General features: G+C 35.1%; 1 protein-coding gene across 16 annotated transcripts in view; it reads right to left on the minus strand.

Annotated features, from left to right (window-relative positions):
- Positions 1–20,889, minus strand: part of ANKS1B (ankyrin repeat and sterile alpha motif domain containing 1B) — a 1,348,742-nt gene that overhangs the window by 414,214 nt on the left and 913,639 nt on the right. For all 16 annotated transcript variants that reach the window (XM_074267164.1, XM_074267169.1, XM_074267161.1 and 13 more), the window contains one exon: positions 2,620–2,718. In XM_074267164.1, coding sequence (XP_074123265.1) covers positions 2,620–2,718 — 99 coding nt within the window. The remainder of the gene's footprint in view (positions 1–2,619; positions 2,719–20,889) is intronic.

Genomic DNA, 20,889 nt, shown 5'->3' on the forward strand with positions numbered 1-20,889 from the left:
GGGGCATAATTCTATGAGAAGGAAGGGCAGATTTTTACTCATTCCAGAAAGTAGGCATGAGACTGATGTCAGTGACTTTGTGATAGGTGGAAGCTAGCCTGGGTAGAATGATCACTAGGCTATGAATAGAAGAGGTGATAGTTGCATTATAAGATGATTTTAAAAGATTTAAGACTTCTAATCAGAAGAGTAATGCTAAAGCACGCTCCCTGTCTTGTGATAGGAGATAGGGACTAAATATGTAGGATGAGACACATTTTAAGGTATGGTCAATGGAGGACTTGTTTCTCTTTACTATGTATATTTGTTTAAAAAAAAAAAGTTATGATTTAATTTGATTTTCTCCAAATGAGTGGAATTGGAAGAAAAAAAATTGCTTGACAATTCAAAGAATTTAATTTTAAGAAGAGACAATGGTTATATTGTAAAACTAGACAATTTAGAAAGACTTAAGAGTGCTGCACAGAATAACTGAGATAAAAATATGCTAATTACCCCCTGACAGAGAAGTTATGGACTAGATTTAGGACAAGAGACATTTTTAAAAGACATGGTCAGTGAAGTAATTTGTTTTTCTTGTCTGTGCACATTTGTTAAAACAGTTACAATTTTATTTGAATTTTTTTCTTTGAATGGAGGTGATTGGGAGTGAGAAAAAATACTAATTCACAGAATTTAATTTTAAATAGAGGCTATGGTTTTACTGTAAGATTGACAATCTAGAAAGACTTAAGAATGTTAATCGGAGTAATTATGATAAAATATGCTAATTACCTCTTGACAGAGAAATTGGGGACCAGTTTTAGGATGGGACACAATTTTTTAGATGTGGCCAATGCAGTAATTTATTTTTCTTGATTATGCATGTTTGTTACAATGGTTTGGATTTGATCTGACTTTTTTCACTAGGTGTAGAAATGAGAAAAAGAAATACTTGATGATTTAAAAAAAGAAGAAAGGAGCATTTGAATGTGTAGGGAGTGTGGCTTTTGGCAAAGGAGTAGAAAGTACATGGGAAATAAGGGTAGAGGTCAGGAATATTGAGCCTTCCCTGGTGGGTTTCAAGATCTTGAGCTGCATCTATGAGGAGGAAATAGAAACTTCCGGGAGCATGAAAATTTCAATTTTGTTGACAGCACTTGCAGGGCATCAGCACTGTTGAATTGCCTGAGCTTAGCACCTAGTTAGCAAGAATAATTTGTTAAAATAAGAAGCTACCAGATGGTCTGCTTCTTTCCCTTGACATCTGCTCCATAGACAAGCCCTTCCCTGATTGCCCAGCCTGTCATGGTATACTTCCCAGCAGCACATTTGAGGGAACATATCATATTCCTTACCCCAGGTACGTGTTGCCTAGGGTATAAAATGTGCTCTCTGGTTTTGTTCCATCAGTAGTGAGCAATCTGAGAATCAGAAAAATGTTAAAAATTAAATAGACTGGCATGATGTGAAGACAAAGAAGAGGTAACTTTGAAGGCTTTGTACATGTAACCATAAGACTAGCAGTGAGGTAGGGCCAGGGGCCAGAGGGAGGCAGTGAAGGCATTTAGGGGACTAGTCTTGGGAGCTATGTGCTAGTAGCTGACCCAGTTTTCCCTCCTCTTATCCATACATCAATATAGAATGAGCAAACATGAAAGCTGCTAAGCATATTTCATCTGGTATAATTTAGGTTAATCATGGATGTAACTGAAGCCTATATACCTATGATGGTACCAAGTATCCCGATATATGTCTCCAGAGTTGGATAAAAGAAGATAATAATATTTTGCTTTCAGAGAATGTCATGAGAACTGATGTCACAATAATTAAGTTCATGTAATATTAGAAAAATCAGACACTGCATTTTTACAGCATTTTTACAGTTTATTTTCAAAACAAGAAGGGAAGACTTGTATGAACTGATACATAGTGAAGTGAACAGAACCAGAATGATTTATGCAATAGCAATAACAAATAAAAACAACTTTGAAAACCTTGAGAACTTTGATCAGTGCAATGAAAAATTATGATTTCAGAAAATCCATGATGAATCATTCTACTCACCTCCTGATAGAGAAGTGATAGGCAGAGGGAAAAATGGAATATACGTGTGTGGGCGCCCCTGCGCATTTGGAAATAATCAAGCAGGAATTAGTTTAGCTTAGCTATTCATATTTATTTTTTAAGAGTTTTGGTTCTCTCCCTTTCTCTCTCTCCTGGCTTCCTCTCTGTGTCTCTCTCTTAAAGATCAGGGGAAGATAGAAGAAGAGAAACTTCATTTGTTAATTAAAATTAAATAAAATATTCCTTGCATCTGTACTTCTAGGGATGGCAGTCATTCACCAGCTCTGACAACTTCTACATCCCAACTAGGAGATTAGGTACACATGGGAAATGTGTTGAACTGATCTCCAAGTGTGAGTTTACAAAAACTACATTGACTCTTCCAACACACTAGGGAGCCATTTTTAATTTGCTCTTCTAGAAAAAGATGTGCACTGGATTTTTTTCTATATAAATATAAAACTATTTGTATTTGTTGAAAAATTTGTCCAAAAGGCATATACCATATTTTTTTATATTAAAAACACTGAGAGACATATACAATTGGCATTTGTATAATGAAACCCATCTTACCTTTGGAAGAAGTTGGATTGCCTGCAGAATTCTTTGTCTGTGTCCAGAATTAAGGATTCCTATTTCCAACAAATCCTGATCTTCCATCACATTGCTTCCCTGAAATTGAAGCAGACAAGTTGTTCAAGTTGAAATTTGAACTGAGGGCTCCTGACCACAAAATCTAATACTTCCCCCCACCCTTACCACCTGAAGCAGGGAGATATCTTGACTTTGTTTGACCTATTTCCTTTGAAACAAAAGAGGTTTCAATTAAGGGTTTCTATTAAATGGAGCAGTAGTTATTAAGGTGACATTAATATTTATAAAATAATTGCAAAGCATTTAAATTTTTTTTAAAGCAACTGAGACAGGGATTGTTAAAATGTCTTCAGTGGCAAATGAAGTAAGTAAAAAGCTAAATAAGAAGTACATTTCATGTAATTTTGTGGAGTTTAATTATTTTTTTTCAAAATGAATCAGTATAAGGTGATATGGTTATGAACTGAAACTAATTCTTTGGTTTGACAAATGAAGAAATAAATGAATCAACATGAATGAACAAACAAGCAGACAAACAAATAAAAAAGGAAAGTTTCCATCATCTTTTATTAAATTACAATGCTTTCTTAGGAAAGCAGCTAAAACATTTTTATATTCCTAGGTTATACCAAGAATAGTATGGTATCTAGAATGAGAAAAGATACTATACCCTAGCAATAGATCAAAGAATAATCATCTGATTAAATGCCTACTATGTGTCAGGAACTGGACTCCGAGAAAACGATAGAAATGAAACTGTTCATATCCTCCAGGAGTTTATATTCTATAAAAGGAGATATCATGTATGTGTATGTGTGTGCACACACACATCTATATATCTATATATGAATATATACAGAATCAAGTAAAAACAAAGTATTTTCACCTGTGACTATGGATTTGCAGTTGGAAGAAATCTCAGAAGTCAACTACTCTAATCCTCTTAATCTTATAGGAGAAGAAATTTAAGTCAGGGAAGTTACTCATTTACCATTGCACAGAGGTAAACTCGAATTCAACAAGAATCAGTTGCCTTCTGATATAACTCTGTACTTCTGTTACTCTTGCCGTACAGGAATGAGGGGGAACAGGCAAAAGAAGTAGAATGACTGACAAACCCCTGGTTGGAACCCTTGTAGCTAAGAAAAAAATCTCCTAAGCCCTTTACACCCTCATCTAGCTTATTGAATTAAATGTAAGTATTCCGTAAACTTTAAAACACTTTATAAGCGCTATTTCTTATGGAGAATGCAGCATAATGGTGGGTTACAAGGGAGGATCTATTATAGTCCCAGGCTATAGAAGCCAATTTCATCACAAGAGGGTGCCCAACTGCTCAGTGCTTCTGGCCACAAGCCAATCCCAGAATGAGTTTTTCTGCAGATTATTTCACTGGACCTGAGAGATACAGTTAAACTCCTCATTGTACAAATGAGGAAATAGACGCAGAAAGTTTCTTTTTGCAGCCCATACTAGATATTATATCCTATATATCCTATAGGAATTAACTTTTTCTTCTCTGGAACGTCCACCTTGGGCCCTGATGCCATGATTGAAGATTGCCGTACATGCTCCACTGCATCTAAGGTGGTTCCAAGCATGTCTCATTTTACCACAGAACCATCTTCTTGTTAAGGTAGCATTCATTATCTTCCAAAGCTCCCAGTTTTCTAGTCCTGGAGTCACAATCAAATCAAATCAAATGCTGAAATGATGTGTCTTCTATGACATTATGAAATGAAATGGGAATGTCTTGTTGGACAGTGGGTTCTCATTACTGGATATATTCAGACAAGCATTGGATGAACACTAATCAAGGATATTTTAAGGATTTACACCTTGGTTAAAGGTTTGGGCAAAATCCTAAGATTGCTAATGTTCTCTTTAATTCTATTAGTCTCTGAGTCCATAATTCTGGCACACATAAATTGTGCTTTTTCAGAAAATGGGGTCAAATACCTTTGTTGCCAATTTGTCAGAGACATAAAGAAGAGATCCCATTAGCATCTGGCAGATTGTATTGACTGCCACCTTGTTCACAAGAGCCTCTGAAAGTGTTGATTTCAGTATTTAGAGCCTGAAGTGTTTTTGGCCAAGGCTACTTGGCTTCTTTTCATGGACACTGCCAGAATAATTGAGAAGGTCACCTTCCAATGCTCCTTTGTAGGATTATTATAGGAAGCCTAGACAGGTTTAGAGAGGGTGTTAAGAAACTAATGTTATCATCTTTTCAGGGTCAATTTCCCAGCAGAGTATGAATATATTTATCTACCCTGATTTTCAAAAAATGAGTGAAAGATTTTGGAGTGACAGGAATGAGTTCTATTAGAACTAGGTCTATTCACAGTATCATATACTGATGGAAAGACCTAAGCTGTGATAATATGGATTTCAGTTTCCTTATCTATAAATTGAATGGGCAATTATATGATCATTAAAGAGCCCTTTAGCTCTGAAATTCTAAGGTTATAAAGTAAAATTTTAAAACTATATTAAATCGGGAAGTATATAAAAAGGCTTTTAAAAATAATTTCTTCTAAAATTTTTCAACTTATCTTGTTTGGTCAGAACTTTTAGGTTTTTGGGTAAAACCCAAATGGGAGATCAACTAGTAGATATATCCAACGTAAAAGAATCTTTGTAATTAATCCTATGATATTTTTAGGATGTGTAAATTTTTACCAACTAGCTTTCTAGGAAAAAATATCCAGGATACCCTTTTAAGTTTGGTCTGTACTAGTAACATTTTAAACCATTATTTTCCTAAGCTCAAACAATAAACAAAATAACTGATCAAGTGCTTCTTTATTGCATTTGCTGAATCTTCAAAGTGTAAAGTGATACTGAAAATTTAACAATTGACACTATAGAGTGGATATGTACAGTCTCAAGCATACTTCCAGATATGTTCCTTTGTAGGACATATTCTTCAGTGATATAGGAACCATAATGAATTGCTATTGTTTAATTTAAGATAGTGAAAATAACATGCTTATTTGCATGAGTGATAGAAGTTTTCACATTCAGTTCTATACTTGATATATTAATCTCATAGTAATGAAACCACAAGTTTAAAGGACATACATTAGGAGCAACATAAAAATAATTTATGTCTCAAAAGGACCCTAATTATATGAGACGATGCAAATCAATAATAATTTTACTAAGTACCTACTATGTGCTAGACATTGTGCTAGGATAGAGATTTAAAGAAAAGCAAAAAATACTCCCTTCCCCCTAGATACTCATAATTTAATAAGGAGGGGGAGGCAGTACTCAGAAAATTATATGCAAACAGGATAAATACAGGATAAATTGGAAATAATCACAGAGCAAACACACTAACTAGCATTAATGAGAACAGGGAAAGAATTCAAAGGTAAGGTATTTGATATTTGCCTGAATATAATGCAATCTTTTAGGTATTATAACACAGTGTCCTCTTTATTTCATGAGCTTTATATTTTTATTTTCATTTTCCAGAGGATGCAATTGAGGCTCAGGGAGGTTAAAATATATGGCCTGGCACATTCAACTATTAAGTGCTAAAGAAGGATTTGAACCAGTGTTCTTTCCTTCAAGTTCATGTGCTCTTCTTGCACTGCACTGCTTCCATACAATATCTAATTCTGAAGGCATAATGTGTAAAGAATTCCTGTCCCTAATATTCTCCTTCCTATGTCTAGTCTACTTGACTGTCCTTTGGAGCTGTTCTTCAGCACTCTCTACTTGTAACTTTCTAATTAGTTATTATTTGCTTTCCCTAAACACAAAACTAGATGATGTATTAAATCATGTCTTCTAATGACCTCTTGTTTCAATTCAGTTATTTTTCAGACACATCTTACACTTTATGACCTTATTTGGGATTTTCTTGGCAAAGACTCTGAAGCAATTTGTTATTTCCTTTTCTACTTGTTTCAACTCACACTAAACTTAAACAGACTGAGAACATGATTGAATCTTTTCCACCTGATTTTCTGATCCAGTAAGATATTTTTGTTTTTGTAAGGACCATATGTCTTTTCAAGTCCTGGAAACTGATACCTACATTCATAAATATATAGAGACTCATTTTTTCAAATTTTGATGTATTTTTAAAACATTTCATATTTCTTTCTCAGAAGGTCATTTCTAATGATACAGAATAAATAAAAAAAAGAGCAGACAGTTCAACAAAAACGTGTTGAACATGTTTGAAATTATATTCAATATTCCACATCCATATCCCCTAGACCCAGATGGCTCTGAAGGAGAAAGTGAGGCTGGTGGCTTTAAATAACCCACCCTTATTTAAATTCAACTTGCTTGATGAGATCACTTTCCTGATGTGATAGTCTTCTTCCAGAATGTAGGATAAACAACAACAAGAACAACAAGAAAGATGGGGGGATACCTTTTCAAGATTCTTTTTTGGGATCAAGTTTGGTTATTATAATTTCACAAATATATATGCTTAATTCAGGCAAATCAAGAATGTGTTTCATTTGACCTAACAAACAATTCGTCTCCTCACCATGGGGAGAGGGCAAATATTCATACAATGTCTTAGTTCTATGACTTGAAGTATTATATACTTAAGAGTTGTAAAATATCATGATTTTTATAATCAGTATAGGTTCTTCTCTGTCTCTCTGTCTCTCTCTCTGTCTCTCTGTCTCTCTTTCTCTCTGTCTCTGTCTCTGTCTCTCTTCCTCTCTCTTTTTCCCTCCTCCCTCTTCCTTTCCCTCACTCTTTCTCCCCCTTCTGGCTGTCTCTGTCTTTCCCTCCCCAACTCCTTTGTAATGTTTTTTGCTTCTTTTGTTTGCTTTTCTCTCTCCCATAATCTCCTCCTTTCCCTTTCTCTTTCTCCCCATTCCCTATCATTTACATCTGTATAAATATCCTTAACTACAACCTCATCTCATGCTTTTATATTTATCTGAGATATAATGTGGTAGGTTAGAAAGAGAGTTTGATGATAATCCCACTATGAGAATCACTCTGTGCCTCAGTCTCCCCATCTGAAGAATGGGGAGAATGATAACTTTAGCATATGCTCCCACAAAATTGTTTTGCAGCACAGATGAGAATTTACGTAGAATTTTTTTGATCAATGATTGTTCTCTTTATTATAAGATAAAGTTAAAAATGAATGAGACTTTTCCAATTGCTCAAAGTATTTCCAATTATCTCAAAGTAAGGACTTTAAATTTTTGTTTAATTGATTAGTATGGAATGCCAACAAACAAAGCAGAGTTTATATATCTAAATGTAGCCTGTTTTTCTTTTTTTTTTCCCCTGTGGGAATATCTATACCTATTACATCGATAATGCCAATAATGATGATAACCAATTTTAATATGGCATTATACAATTTTTAAAGTACTGAATACATATCACCTTATTTAACTCTGCGTTATAAATCTCTAGAAATAACAAGCATTTCAGAGGAGGAAACTGAAGCTCAAAAAGCCAAATGAATTGCCCAGGAAAGGAAGGAAACAAGTATTTATTAAGCACCTAGTATGTTCTAGGCATTGTGCTAAGCACTTTATAAATATTATTACACTTGATCCTCACAACAACTTTGGAAGATGAGTATTATTATTATTCTCATTTTATAATTGGTGAAGGGAGTAGCTTGGAGACACGATGGATAAAATGCAGACTCTGAAGTCAAGAAGACTCATCTTCCTGAGTTCAAATCTTGCTTCAGACACTTAATAGCTACGTGAGCTAAGCAAATCATTTGACTCTGTTTGCCTTGGTTTCATCATGGAGAAAGAAATTACTAAGCATTCTGATATCTTTACCAAGAAAATCCCAATTGGGATGATAGAGAGTCAGACACGATTAAAAAAAACTGAACAACAATAAACAGTTGGGGAAACTGAGGCAGATAGAAACTATTGCTAAAGTTTACCCAACTAGTAAGATTCTGAGGCCAAATTTATGTTCATCTTCCCAAGTGCCAGCCTAGTGCTCTGTGCACTGTGGAACCACCTAGCTATTTCTGGATCACTTACTCAGGCATTTCTGCTTCCAAATTCAGTACTCTAATCACTGTTCTATGCATTAACCCAAACAACCTTATAACTTCTTTTGGAGCACTGCTTTCAGAACCAGCTCATATGTTTTATAGGTAGAGAAGGAGGGGAAATTGTTTTCCTAACTTCAAAGCTAAGATGCCAAATGGAATTCTTCAGTTTTATCATGTTCCACAGGCATCAGATTTGGCTGCACGATGATTTTGACTTGTATTCAGAAGTACCCTTAAAGAATCAAAGTTTCTTGCCATTGGAGAAATTTAGAAAGTTTCTATCTTTGCAGAAGGGTAAGTGTTCTGTCTTTAGAGTCAGAGGATTCACAATTCAGTTCCTTACTGATACTTTCTGCCCTGCAAGTGAATTTCCTCAATTATGAGATAGAAGAAGATATTGGACTCAAAATGTAGAGATTTTAATCTTTTTACAAATTTTTGTCATGGGCCCCTATAGAAGTCTGATGAAATACCCTTTCTCAAAATTGTGTTTTTAAGATATAAAATAAAATCCATAGGATTTTTATGTGGAAATTGTTACCTAACAAAAAAGTTCATGGACAAAATTAAGAACTTCAAGTCTAATGATGATTATCTGTAAATCCTTGAATACAAGCTTCAAGTTATTCAGAAATTCCCAAGAGAAATAAATATTGGGTGTGATGAATGCCTCATTGAAATGAATGTTTAGTTTCCCAAGAAAACTCCATAGATGGGCACATCTCTTGTTTGGGATCTCAATTCTAGAATATTTGTTAAAAAGACAGGACTCATATCCAACAGAATATAAATTCCTTTAAACTAGAATGGTCTCATCCATGTCTCTGTTTCTCTAGTGCCTGCCACACAGCTGTCACTTAATACATGCTTCCTGAATTACATTGGCTTAAATAACCAACATATTTTCAACTGGCTAATTTTTGAACAGATATGAATAAAGATCTCCCCTGTGGGACCATTTGTGAAAATCACAACTCTTAAGTTCAGGAAGTAATGTTCCCTAACTATTTAAACAACCCTCCCTAGATGCAACAGCATATGATTTGATGTACAGATGTGAAGGTATTAGGGACATTCTGACTAAGTGTGAGGGACAGAAGAACCTCATTACTCAGAGTCTTTGAAGCCTTCTGGAGAGTAGGCCCTCAGGAATGACAGATGTAGCCTTCAGAATGGCCTTCAGCTCTCCAATCCTGTCCCAATTTCTTCCTTCAGCTGCTTGAGTTGACTGATCACAGCTCTCATTTTATCCTTCACCACTTTTTAAAATGAACTGGGCAGCTGTACCGATAATGACTCACCTGCATAGGGAACTTTAAGATGAACAATGAGTTTCTCCTAGCATTCTATGAAGAAAGTCATGGAAATATTATTAACCCTATTTTACAGATGAAGAAACTGAGTCCTGAAGAGCAGGGATTGATATTTATTATGGTCATGAAGACAACTACTCGACCCAAGATTTAAAAGAAGGTCTTCTGATACCAAATCTCAAACTCAATCCACTATTCATGTCCTCACGTTGGGCTCCTGTCTTTCTACTCATACCTTGAAAAAAAAAAGATTTTTAAAATTCAGTATTTCTAATTTGAATTTTTCTTCTTCTCTATCCATATGCTTCTTGGTTTTTCTTTTGCCTAAACTGGTGAATATATTCAATAGCAGTGAAGAGGATTTATAAACACACATACATATATACACATGTATTATACATATATATGTGTGTTTATATATATACATATACATGTGTATGTATATGTGTATGCACATACATATTGAATTTGCGCTCTTATCAACATAAGGAACTCCTGATAAGGAATTCTACTTTACTAATGCAGATCAGCAACTTCTCTGGAATTCATAGGCAATGTGGATTAGAAACTAAAATCAAATCTAGCTCTTTCTGATCCAGAAGTGAGTCCAATTCTCTACTCACTATATCATGAATGCAGTAAATTAGAAATCAGAGCCCACAGTATCTGTCTAATGTTGAGGGAAGTAGGGAGAAATTAAGAAGGAATTTAAGTAGGACAATTTTCTTCCACATTTTACAATATCCAGACCTGTTATTGCTTGTTAGGAGGCAAGGTCAGAGCATCAAAATCTGTGAGGTGGTATGAGATCCCTAATATCTCCATCTTTTCTAAATAGCCCCTCTGGTGCCCAGCATCCCAATTTTTTTAGACTGAAAGTTTATATATTATTTCTCATGGTAACCTTTCTAGAAATGAAGAACACTTTCCTTTTATGGTGGCCAATGCTACCATTCTTTGGAGATCCTCATTTGAAATGTGTTCAAATGTTATTTGAACATTATTTTCCTTTTATTCCATCATTCTATTGTTTTTTTTTTTTTTTTTGTATCAGGACACCTGTGTCCTAGCATATAGCACATGCTTAAGAAATGCTTGCTGGATTTATACCATGTATTAGTTTTTCCTCAAGCTTCTTTGTGTGGGGTTGTGTAATGAAATGTAAGCCATGCAACTAAACATGGCTGTCTCAGTCTTTGGAGGAACAACTTGCTGATTTTCACTGGACAGATAAAGGGGAAACTATTCAGAGATTTTAGAGTCAAATCCCTGACTTAGGGAGAATTGTTCTCCCTCTATGGTTTTCAATTTATTCCTTTATAAAATAAGCAGATTAGATCAGGTGGTCCCCCAAAAGCCTTTAACCTCAAAATCCAATGAATTGGAGCTGTAATTCAAGTAGTCCTGGGCCTCTCTAATTCGTCTTCATACTACTTTGCTCTAGCATTCCAGCCTCTATCTTTGAGCAAACCTTACCTTATAATTGATTGGACAGTATTTATGTTATATGCCCTATATTCACATTTACCACAATATTTTTGATCATCTTCCTCAACATGTCTTCTCTCCCCTTTCTTTTTAGTTAAGTTCTTAGAAGAGCAATCAAATCAACACTAACGAAACCAGCCTAACCCTGATCCCCATGCTTCTCTCTCTCTCTCTCTCTCTCTCTCTCTCTCTCTCTCTCTCTCTCTCTCTCTCCACATATATACAGATTATCCCAGATTATATATATATATATATATATATATATATATATATATATATATATATATATATATATATATATATATATATATATATATATACAGATATACCAGATTTGCCTGTATGTACCTTGAAGGCAGACACTGCCATATTTGCTTGAATTTCCATACCAGCACTTAACACAGTATCTAAGACATAGCAAATGTTTAATATGTATTTTCTCCTTCCATTTGATTCTATTACAGTACAAAGTGACTGGCTTCTAGTGTTTAGCACAGTGGGAGCTAAATAAATGTTACCTGATAGATTGAATTTTATGTCTTGTGAACTCAAATGTTATGAACCTGAGTTAAGCACCTTCTGGTCCATGTTCTACTTATCCTCTTATCTTACTGAAGGTTGTAAATTTATATGTAATCCAGGATGCTTCTTACAGCATGGCTTGTGGGCACTATTCACTTGGTAGCTGAATCATTTTTTTAAATGCTTACTAATTGCCAGTCACTGTGCTAAGTACTGAGGATCCATTTTCTTTTATAAGACTGGGTATGCTACACTAATAAGTCTAGATACCCTCTGAAGCTATTTTCATCCTTTTTGGAACACTCAGCAGCAAGGTGATGCAAAAGGTAGAATAGTAGGCCTGGAATCATGTTGAGTTCAAATCTAGCCTCATATCCTTACTAGCTGTGTGATTCTAGGAAATCACTTTAATCTCTGTTTCATTTTCCTTAATTGTAAAATGGGATTAATAATAGCTTCTCAAAGGGTCAGTGTGAAGATAAAATGAAGTAATATTTGCAAATCCCTTAGCATGGTGCCTGGCACATAATAGATACTTAATAAATTAATAAGTTCTCTTCTCCTACTAATCCAAGGAGAATATTTTATGACCAAGAAATAATCATTGATCAGGATGCTTTCTGTAATGTCCAGACTAGCTTTCTCAAGGATTTTTCTGGAGTCTGAAGTCTGAGATCGAGCTTCAGTACACTCTCACTGGAGTCTCTCTAGTCTGCTCATTTCAAGTCCTCTCAGCCCTTATATACCTTAGTACAATTACATCACTACAATACACTGAGCATGTGCCAACTGTAGAACCATTACATCACTGTATCAAGTACTAAGTATATGTAAACTAGAGAACCATCATCTCATCAACACATTGAATTAACACTCTGCTGTAAGTATCTTTGCTTCAAGTATATTTTTCTCAGAATTCCTCAATATCTGCGGTCCTCTACACATTCCCCCTCAAGAAAACATGATTCTGAACTTCTAGCATAACTTTATAAGTTCAAGAAAGATGCAATCCACTTATCAAACTTCCCTGTGGATACTAATGTAATCCAGCTCCACATAAAAAAGAAAAAGAAAAAGAAAAAAAATCTGTTCTATATTTAATTTTCATCTTCTAAATGATGTCAACATTGCTGGAAGTAGGTTGGGATAAATCTCAATGAACATTAAATGAAATCCTTATGATTGTTACAAATAAAACTTTCATGCATAATCATATAACAGTGACCCATAAAAATGTGGGAACAACATTTTAAAAGATGAAGTCACTGAGAACACTCAAAATCCCCATACTCCATGGAATGAAAAGCTAATAAAATACAGAGAGCTACTCAAGAAATCAAAGCTATATGGAAGCAGGAAGAGACCTCAATGGGACCCATATTTCTGTGGCTACTGGGATTGTACTGAGGACCTTCTGAGCCTCTGCAGGAGATCAGCCCTCCCCTGCAGGTGTAGCGAGCTGTCGTCTCTAGAAGCTGCCGGATCACTCTCTGGGAAGAGATCTGCTGTGTCTACTCAAATCTCTCAGACAGATTCTTCTTCCTGTAATGAACCGTTGTCTCCAGGCAGTTGCTGTTAACTCTTGTCCAAAGAAGTGACTTCCCTTCCTGCAGAGAGCCCCGTCAAGCCGGATGCAATTCAGAGTCTTCTCTTTATCTCTGGGAGTCCTCTGTTTTATTCTCCCAGAGAATGGGCGTGGGATAATGCAAGGGCTTCTGGGAAGAACCACCTCAGCCAATGAGCCTGCTCCTTCCATCAAGTCAACCTGAGTTCTCACCTTGTAATTGTCCAACCTGAATTCTCACCTCGTCACTATCCAGACAACCCGAGTTCTCACTTAGTAATCCTAACATGCAGGCTTCAATTTAACTCTGAAAATCGATTCTTTTGACTGCTTGCATAATAATTTGTTAAAAATTTTATAAAAGTCTAATAGCAGGATTGTGACTTTTGCCCTCATTTCTATCTGAGCTACATCAAACAAAAAAGAATGATATAATAACGAAAACAATAATAATACTATTTTGTACTGAATCAGACTTTCCTGTCTAACTCTGTACCAGATAGATTATGGGAGTCATTCTCCCCCATTCAGTTCTCTTCTATAAGCTGTTTTCTCCCATTAGATTACAAGCTGCTTGAGGAAGAGAACATCTTGCTTTCTTTTTTATTCCCATTATAACCCTTACACTAAGCATCGAATCTGGTATGCAGCTAGCACTTGATAAATACTCATTTCTCTTTCTGTTTGTCTGCTGTCTCTCTTCCCCATTTTCCCCTCTCTTTCCACCTCCTTTTTTATTGCTTTCCCCTTTTCCTCTCTCTTCCCCTACCCTCCTCTCTGAATCCATCTCTCTTTCTTTCTCCCCATCTCTTTCACTCTGTCTTTCTTTGTCTCTGTCTTTCTCTGTGTCTCTATCTCTCCCCTTCCCATCTCTGTCTGTCTCTCTCCCTCTTTCTTCCCTCTCTCTTTGTCTCTCCTTCATTCCCCCCATCTCTGTCTGTATCTGTCTCTTCTTGTCTCCCTCCTCTTCCTCTTTCTCCCCCTCTATTATATAGAACTAGCTTACTTCTCCTTTCTTTACTTCACATTGCCTCTCAGAATTTATTCTCCTAAAGTAAAATATTTTCCAATTTATGGAAAAAGCATAGAACATCAGAAGACTATCTGTTTCAAGTTTCTTATCTTTGAGTTTAACCCCCTCCCAAAACAAAACCCAATACCCAAATGTTAAAGATTTAGAAGCAAGAATCCTTCAATTGAGTTCTGTGAATTTGTATTTCAAAATATTTTAATATTAATATTTTAGTGTAAATGATTTCCTTTGTAATCCTATGTATTCTAATTTATGCATTTAAAAACATTCTTCTGAGAAGAACTATATTGCCAAAGAGGTCGTTTCCTTTGTAATCCTATGTATTCTATTTTATGCATTTAAAAATATCCTTCTGAGAAGAACTATATTGCCAAAGAGGTCCAGGACACAAAACCCATGAAGGACTTTTGAGCCAGAGCTACAGAGAACCTAAGGTATCATCCAGTCTCCAGAGCTCTGTCTGCAGATGGAGAGACTAAAGCCTGGAGTGAGTGAACTAAGTTCCAGAGGTAGTATATAACAGTCAGGATTCAGATTTGAGGTTTCAGATTACAAATTGGGTGTTCATGGCTTGGTGACCATTATCATCATAAGGAATCCATGGTGTTTTTGATGGGATTTTGAATCCTTCCATTCATGAGGCTGGAAAGCCACACTTTGAAATTAATCAGCTCAATTGATAAACTGATGATTATTTCCCTAGCATTCTGCTAGGCCTGTAACATAAAACCTTGAAGATGATGTTTCTCTGGGTAGAGAGTTATTTAGTAAACAGTCCCTCTACTGTGTGTGGAAGACCTGGGGCAATGCTCTGGAAAATAGCTGTTCTTGAAGAGAACAGAAATTTCCTATCCAAGGGGGGTCATTATTGTTATTTGAAATCACAGAATTGTAGAAAATAATATAATAGCCTATCATGTACTGAGGAGTGAAAGTGGAACTTTCTGTCACTATGGTTATAACATTGGGTAGGTGGCATTCTTTGTGAATTGGTTAGAAATGAATAAAATGACCAAGAGGAAAAAGGCAGACCTCTATAGTTAATGTTCCATTAGATTTAGTACAGCTAAGAATAGCAATTATCTTTCAAAATAGCTAGGCTGATTACTTTCAGCCCCCTTGGAGCTCAGACTTCAGAGTACTGATAGGCTGCCTCAGGAACTTTACCTGTATGTATTTCCTAGGTTGCCTCATTAAGCTCTAACAAGGCACAGGCTCAGACAACTTGTTTCTTGTTTCATTTAAACAAGAGTTGTGTGATGTCCTTTACTTCATTTCATCTCTAAACTTAGTGTTGATTTCAGGTCAAGAAAAAAAAAAGAAAAATGATTTTGAGAAAATGTATTGTAATGAACTAAACAAATGTTCCCATTCCACTACATATATATTTCTTTTGATATTTACAAATATTGTAATGCAAGTAAAGTATATCTTTAAGGTGCATGACAGCTCTAAATCTGTGATACTACTTAGATATTTGATAAAGAAGCAGTTGGACTTAGACCATTGAATATACGCTGGACTTGGAACTGGTAAAGACCTGGATTCACCTCCTAACTCAGACAATGCTCTCCAATACAAGAACTGAACTTAAATGTCACCTTATACTCTTCCCAGCTGTGACTTTAGGTCAAACATTTAACCTCTGTCTGCCTCAGTTTCCTCAACTGTCAAATGGGGATAATGATAACATCATCACCTGAGGGTTGTTGAAATATTTGTAAAGTGCTTAGAACAGTGTTTGGTACATAGGAGGTGCTTAATAGCTTGTTTCCTTCCTTTCTTTCCTCCTTGTCTCCATCTTCTGGCACTACTAATTTTCTTCAAATATTAACAAAAATCCTATCTTTGGCAAAAATTCTTTCCTAGCCCTCCTTATTTCTAATGCCTTTACCTGAGATCACCTTCATTTTATCCTGTTTGTATGTAACTCTTTACATATTATCTCTCCCATTCAACTTTGATCTCCTGGAGAAAGGGACCTATTTTTTGTTTTTGTTGTTTATTTGTTTTTGTCATGCTTCATATCCCTACTGCTAAGCATAGGAGCTAGTACATTGTAGGAGCTTAATAAGTGCTAGGTGACTGATGATTTTCTAGACTCAGAGAAGTCACTTAAGCTCTTTCAGTTTCATCATCCTCATTTTAAAACCGGTGATAATGACAATACCTATCGGCTCATTAGGATCTTGGGAGTATCAAATGAGCTAATATGTTTTGAATTGTGCTATACCATCACTGGGGCACAAAATTATAAATGTCTCTTACATCTAATGTGGAAATGTATTTTTAAAATACTTTCAAAATTATCATCTTAATTGAGCCTTGACAAAACCCTAAGTAATTGGCAATAAGTATACTGTTGCCTCTAATTGGTAGGTGGGGAAATAATTTTGGAATAATTTGGTCAATCATCCAGAGGAAGAAGATGCACCAACAAGAGCCAATCATTTTTTTTAACATTACTGGTAGAGAACTCCTCACTGGGAAATTTTCTTTTTGCCTATTTTGTATATTTGTTCACATGGATGCTGTCTTCCTATTGAAATGCATTTATTGAGTACCATATGTTGTTTTCTTTTTGTCTTTTTGTTCTCAATGTCTGGCACGGTGCTTGATACATGGATGGTACTGAAGAAACACATATTGAGTGGTTCAATAGGTATGAGTAAAGTATAGAATCAACCAACAAAGAAATTACCATTAAAGTCAAATTTCTGTTTCTTAAAAAAAAAGAGACACTAAGATTCTTCCTTTCTTCCCCCATACCCTCTTTCAAATTATGCTTAAACTATTAAGGTTAATCCTAAGTTAGTTGTTTTTCTTCTGATTCTTTCCCAACATTGCTTTAATTTTCAAAATTTATTCTCCCTCCTAAATAGCTGCCATTCAAACCCCTGTGAGAGTGAGAATTTAATAAGCATGTGTTAATTTTTAAAAGGATGTTGAAATGTTGGGTGGCACCATAAATTGGAATGGTGATTCATTTCAGAGAAATAAGAAGCACTCTTGTATTTTTTTTTTGAGGTGATGAACAGTCACCAAAAACATAACCTAAGATACAATTATTTCCTCAATTCTTTGATCATAAGATCCCTAATTGAAAAAGGGATGCACATTAGTTTTTCAAGTTAAAATAAGTTCACCCATAATTCTTTCAGGAAAGTAACTTTGGATGATTCAGTTCCTCTCTTGGCCACAATTTTCTCATTTATAAAATGAAGTTGTTTCTAATAACTTCTCAGGTTCTTTTCAGTTTTGGCCCTTAGTCAATCAAGGGACAAGCATTTAATATGCATCTACAGTGTTCAACACAGGAACAAGTTTGATGACACAAAGAGAAAACTAAGACAAACCCCACTCTCAGGGAGTTTCCATTTTTTTTAAAAAAGAGGTTTTATACCCATATATAAATATATGCAAAATAAATCTAACAATTTTAGGAGAGCACTAGTAGCTGAGGCAATTAGAAAAAGTCTTGTGTAAGAAATGATTCTTGAGTAGAGTTTTAGAGGACATTAGAGATTCTAAGAGACATAGGGAAGGAGAAAATGCTTCGTAAGTATTGGGCACAGAGATGTAAGATTCTAAGACTGACATTTCTATAAGCAATCTCTTGTAATGAAGGGATAAATGATCTAAGTAGTGGTAAAGAAGAGCTTGTTAGGACAGAGTAGATCACTCTTTGGGAGAGACTCAGGGAGTCAGCTTTCAGGAAATGACAAAACCATGCAGAGATCATAGAAATATAATCTTGTGATAATGAAAAGATGAAGTGTTTTCAAAGAATATATTATCCATCAGACTTATGAGTTGGCAAACAATTTATGAGTAAGAGAGAGACAGAGAGCAGTGTGAGGTTTAAAATGGTTAGTTTCTATTAAATTAAATTTTAAAAAGTTTTATATAAATAAAACAAGTATAGCCAAGATCAAAAGTGGAAAATTGGGGAAAAATTATAGATAGATTCTCAGAGAAAGGATAGGGACAGTTTTCTGAAGAAAAAAAATCCAAATGGTTTACAGTTATTTGAAAAATGTTCTGTCTCATTATCAACTAGAGAAATGCAAATTAAGGGGCAGCTAGGTGATGCAATGGATAGAATGCCCACTCTGGAGTCAAGAGTATCTAAGTTCAAATCAAGCTTCAAACAGTTAACACTTACTAGTTGTGTGTTACCCTGGGCAAGTCATTTAATCCCAACTGCCTCAAAAAAGAAAAAAAGAGAAATATAAATTAAAACAACCTTAAAATACCCCCTTTATACCTATTAGATTCATTAGAATGACTGAAAGAGAAGGTAACAAATACTGGAGGGGATATGGAAAAATTGGGACACTAATGCATTATTGGTGGAACTACAAACTGGTCTATGAAGGCTCTATGATGGTAAGCAAAAACCTTCACCTATCTGGTCCTCAAGTTCCTCACTATAAATTGGAGATGATAATATTTGCATGGTTTAATACATAGGTTAGTCATAGGGAACATGATTTGTTCATCTTAAAATGTGATGAAAATGTGAAATCTCATTTGCCAAAAGTTCTGCCAATCAGACCAATAAGGAGAGTGGGTCTAGCTATGTTCCCATTATTAATATACAGAACATATGAAAAATATATGAGAAAAACTGTGGTTATATAATAGCAGTATGGGACAATAGAAAAAAACACTGGCACTGACCAAGGACTTGGGTTCAAATCCTATCTCTAAGGCATAAATACTTAGCTGTGTGGTGTTAAGCAAATCATTTCTCTTTTAGGTGCCTCAGTTTTTAAATCTATAAAATGAAGGGATTGTTCTAGATGATCTTTGAGAAAGGAAGAGAATAAGCATTTACTAATTTATTAAGCACTTACCTGGTTATGCTATGAATTTCATTTTTAAAAAATGAGATCACATACTTTCAGACATAAAGAATAGCATTGTGGACTAGTGAATATCAAGCTGGAGACAGGAAAACTACGGTTTTACTTAATCTCACTAAGACTCAGTTTCTTTATCTGAAATAGGAAGGACTGAATAGGATGGGTCCTTTTAATTCTAGATCTATGATGCCTGGAACATGGCAAGCCCTTAAGAAATTCTTATGCACTTGACTTAATTATACTGCTTTTTCAGAGAACAATTGTGACTTGCTCCAGGATGCCCTGCATTTTCTATGCTGTCTTTCCTCATTGCCATCTCAAATACCCTTACTTGCTCTAAGGCAGCAAGGAGATAGTAGAATTTCTTTCCTACAGCTTTCTTTTTCTGTTTAGATAAACTGGATGAAAAAGCTCCAGAGGCTTCATGGCACTGGTGGATTCAAAATCTGAGAGAAATTTTGAGTTACTAATTGAAGGCAACAGACTCTGCCAAGAGACCTCCTGAAGTTGCCATGGCTCCAGGAGAAGGTGATTTTTGCGGAAAAGCTGTTTTGGGCACAGATTTTTGCCTGTGGATTCTAACTCTCTCACATCTTGACTGATCAGAGGCACATACTTTCTTTGTGGGAAGAGGGAATATATTAAGAAATTTCCTCACTGAGAAACTCTTCTCTAAGAGAAATAAGCAAGTCACGAACACTTATTAAGTGCTTACAATGTGCCAGGCACTATGCTAAGCAATAAGGATCCAAAGAAAGAAGGGGAGGGGAAGAGAAGACTGGATTTGAACTCAGATATTTCTAAGTTTCTATGTCTAGAGCTTGCACTCTGTTTGTGGCACCATGAAGTTGCAAGATGGAATCTCCTCTTCAATAAGTTACCTGGAGACTAATATAGATAAATTATAAATATATGAAATAAATATATAGTATAAATATATGAATAAATATAAATATATGGAAATACTAATATATGAAGATTATAAATATATGAAATATATAAGTGAAATGTAAGAAGATTGGAAAATAAGAAGGAGCTTTAAATACCAGAGACATTTATAATTGATCCTCTTGGGAACAGGAAGTCACTGAAGTTTTTCTATTGTTATTGTTATTTTTTATATTTCTTTCTTTTTTTCTTTCTTTCTTTCTTTCTTTCTTTCTTTCTTTCTTTCTTTCTTTCTTTCTTTCTTTCTTTCTTTCTTTCTTTCTTTTCTTTCTTTCTTCCTTTCTTCCTTTCTTCCTTTCTTCCTTTCTTCCTTTCTTTCTTTCTTTCTTTCTTTCTTTCTTTCTTTCTTTCTTTCTTTCTTTCTTTCTTTCTTTCTTTCTTTCTTTCTTTCTTTCTTTCTTTCTTTCTTTCTTTCTTTCTTTCTTTCTTTCTTTCTTCCTTCCTTCCTTCCTTCCTTCCTTCCTTCCTCCCTCCCTCCCTCCCTCCCTCCT

This window comes from Sminthopsis crassicaudata, chromosome 5 (genome assembly GCF_048593235.1).
Source record: "Sminthopsis crassicaudata isolate SCR6 chromosome 5, ASM4859323v1, whole genome shotgun sequence".
Lineage (NCBI taxonomy): Eukaryota > Metazoa > Chordata > Mammalia > Dasyuromorphia > Dasyuridae > Sminthopsis > Sminthopsis crassicaudata.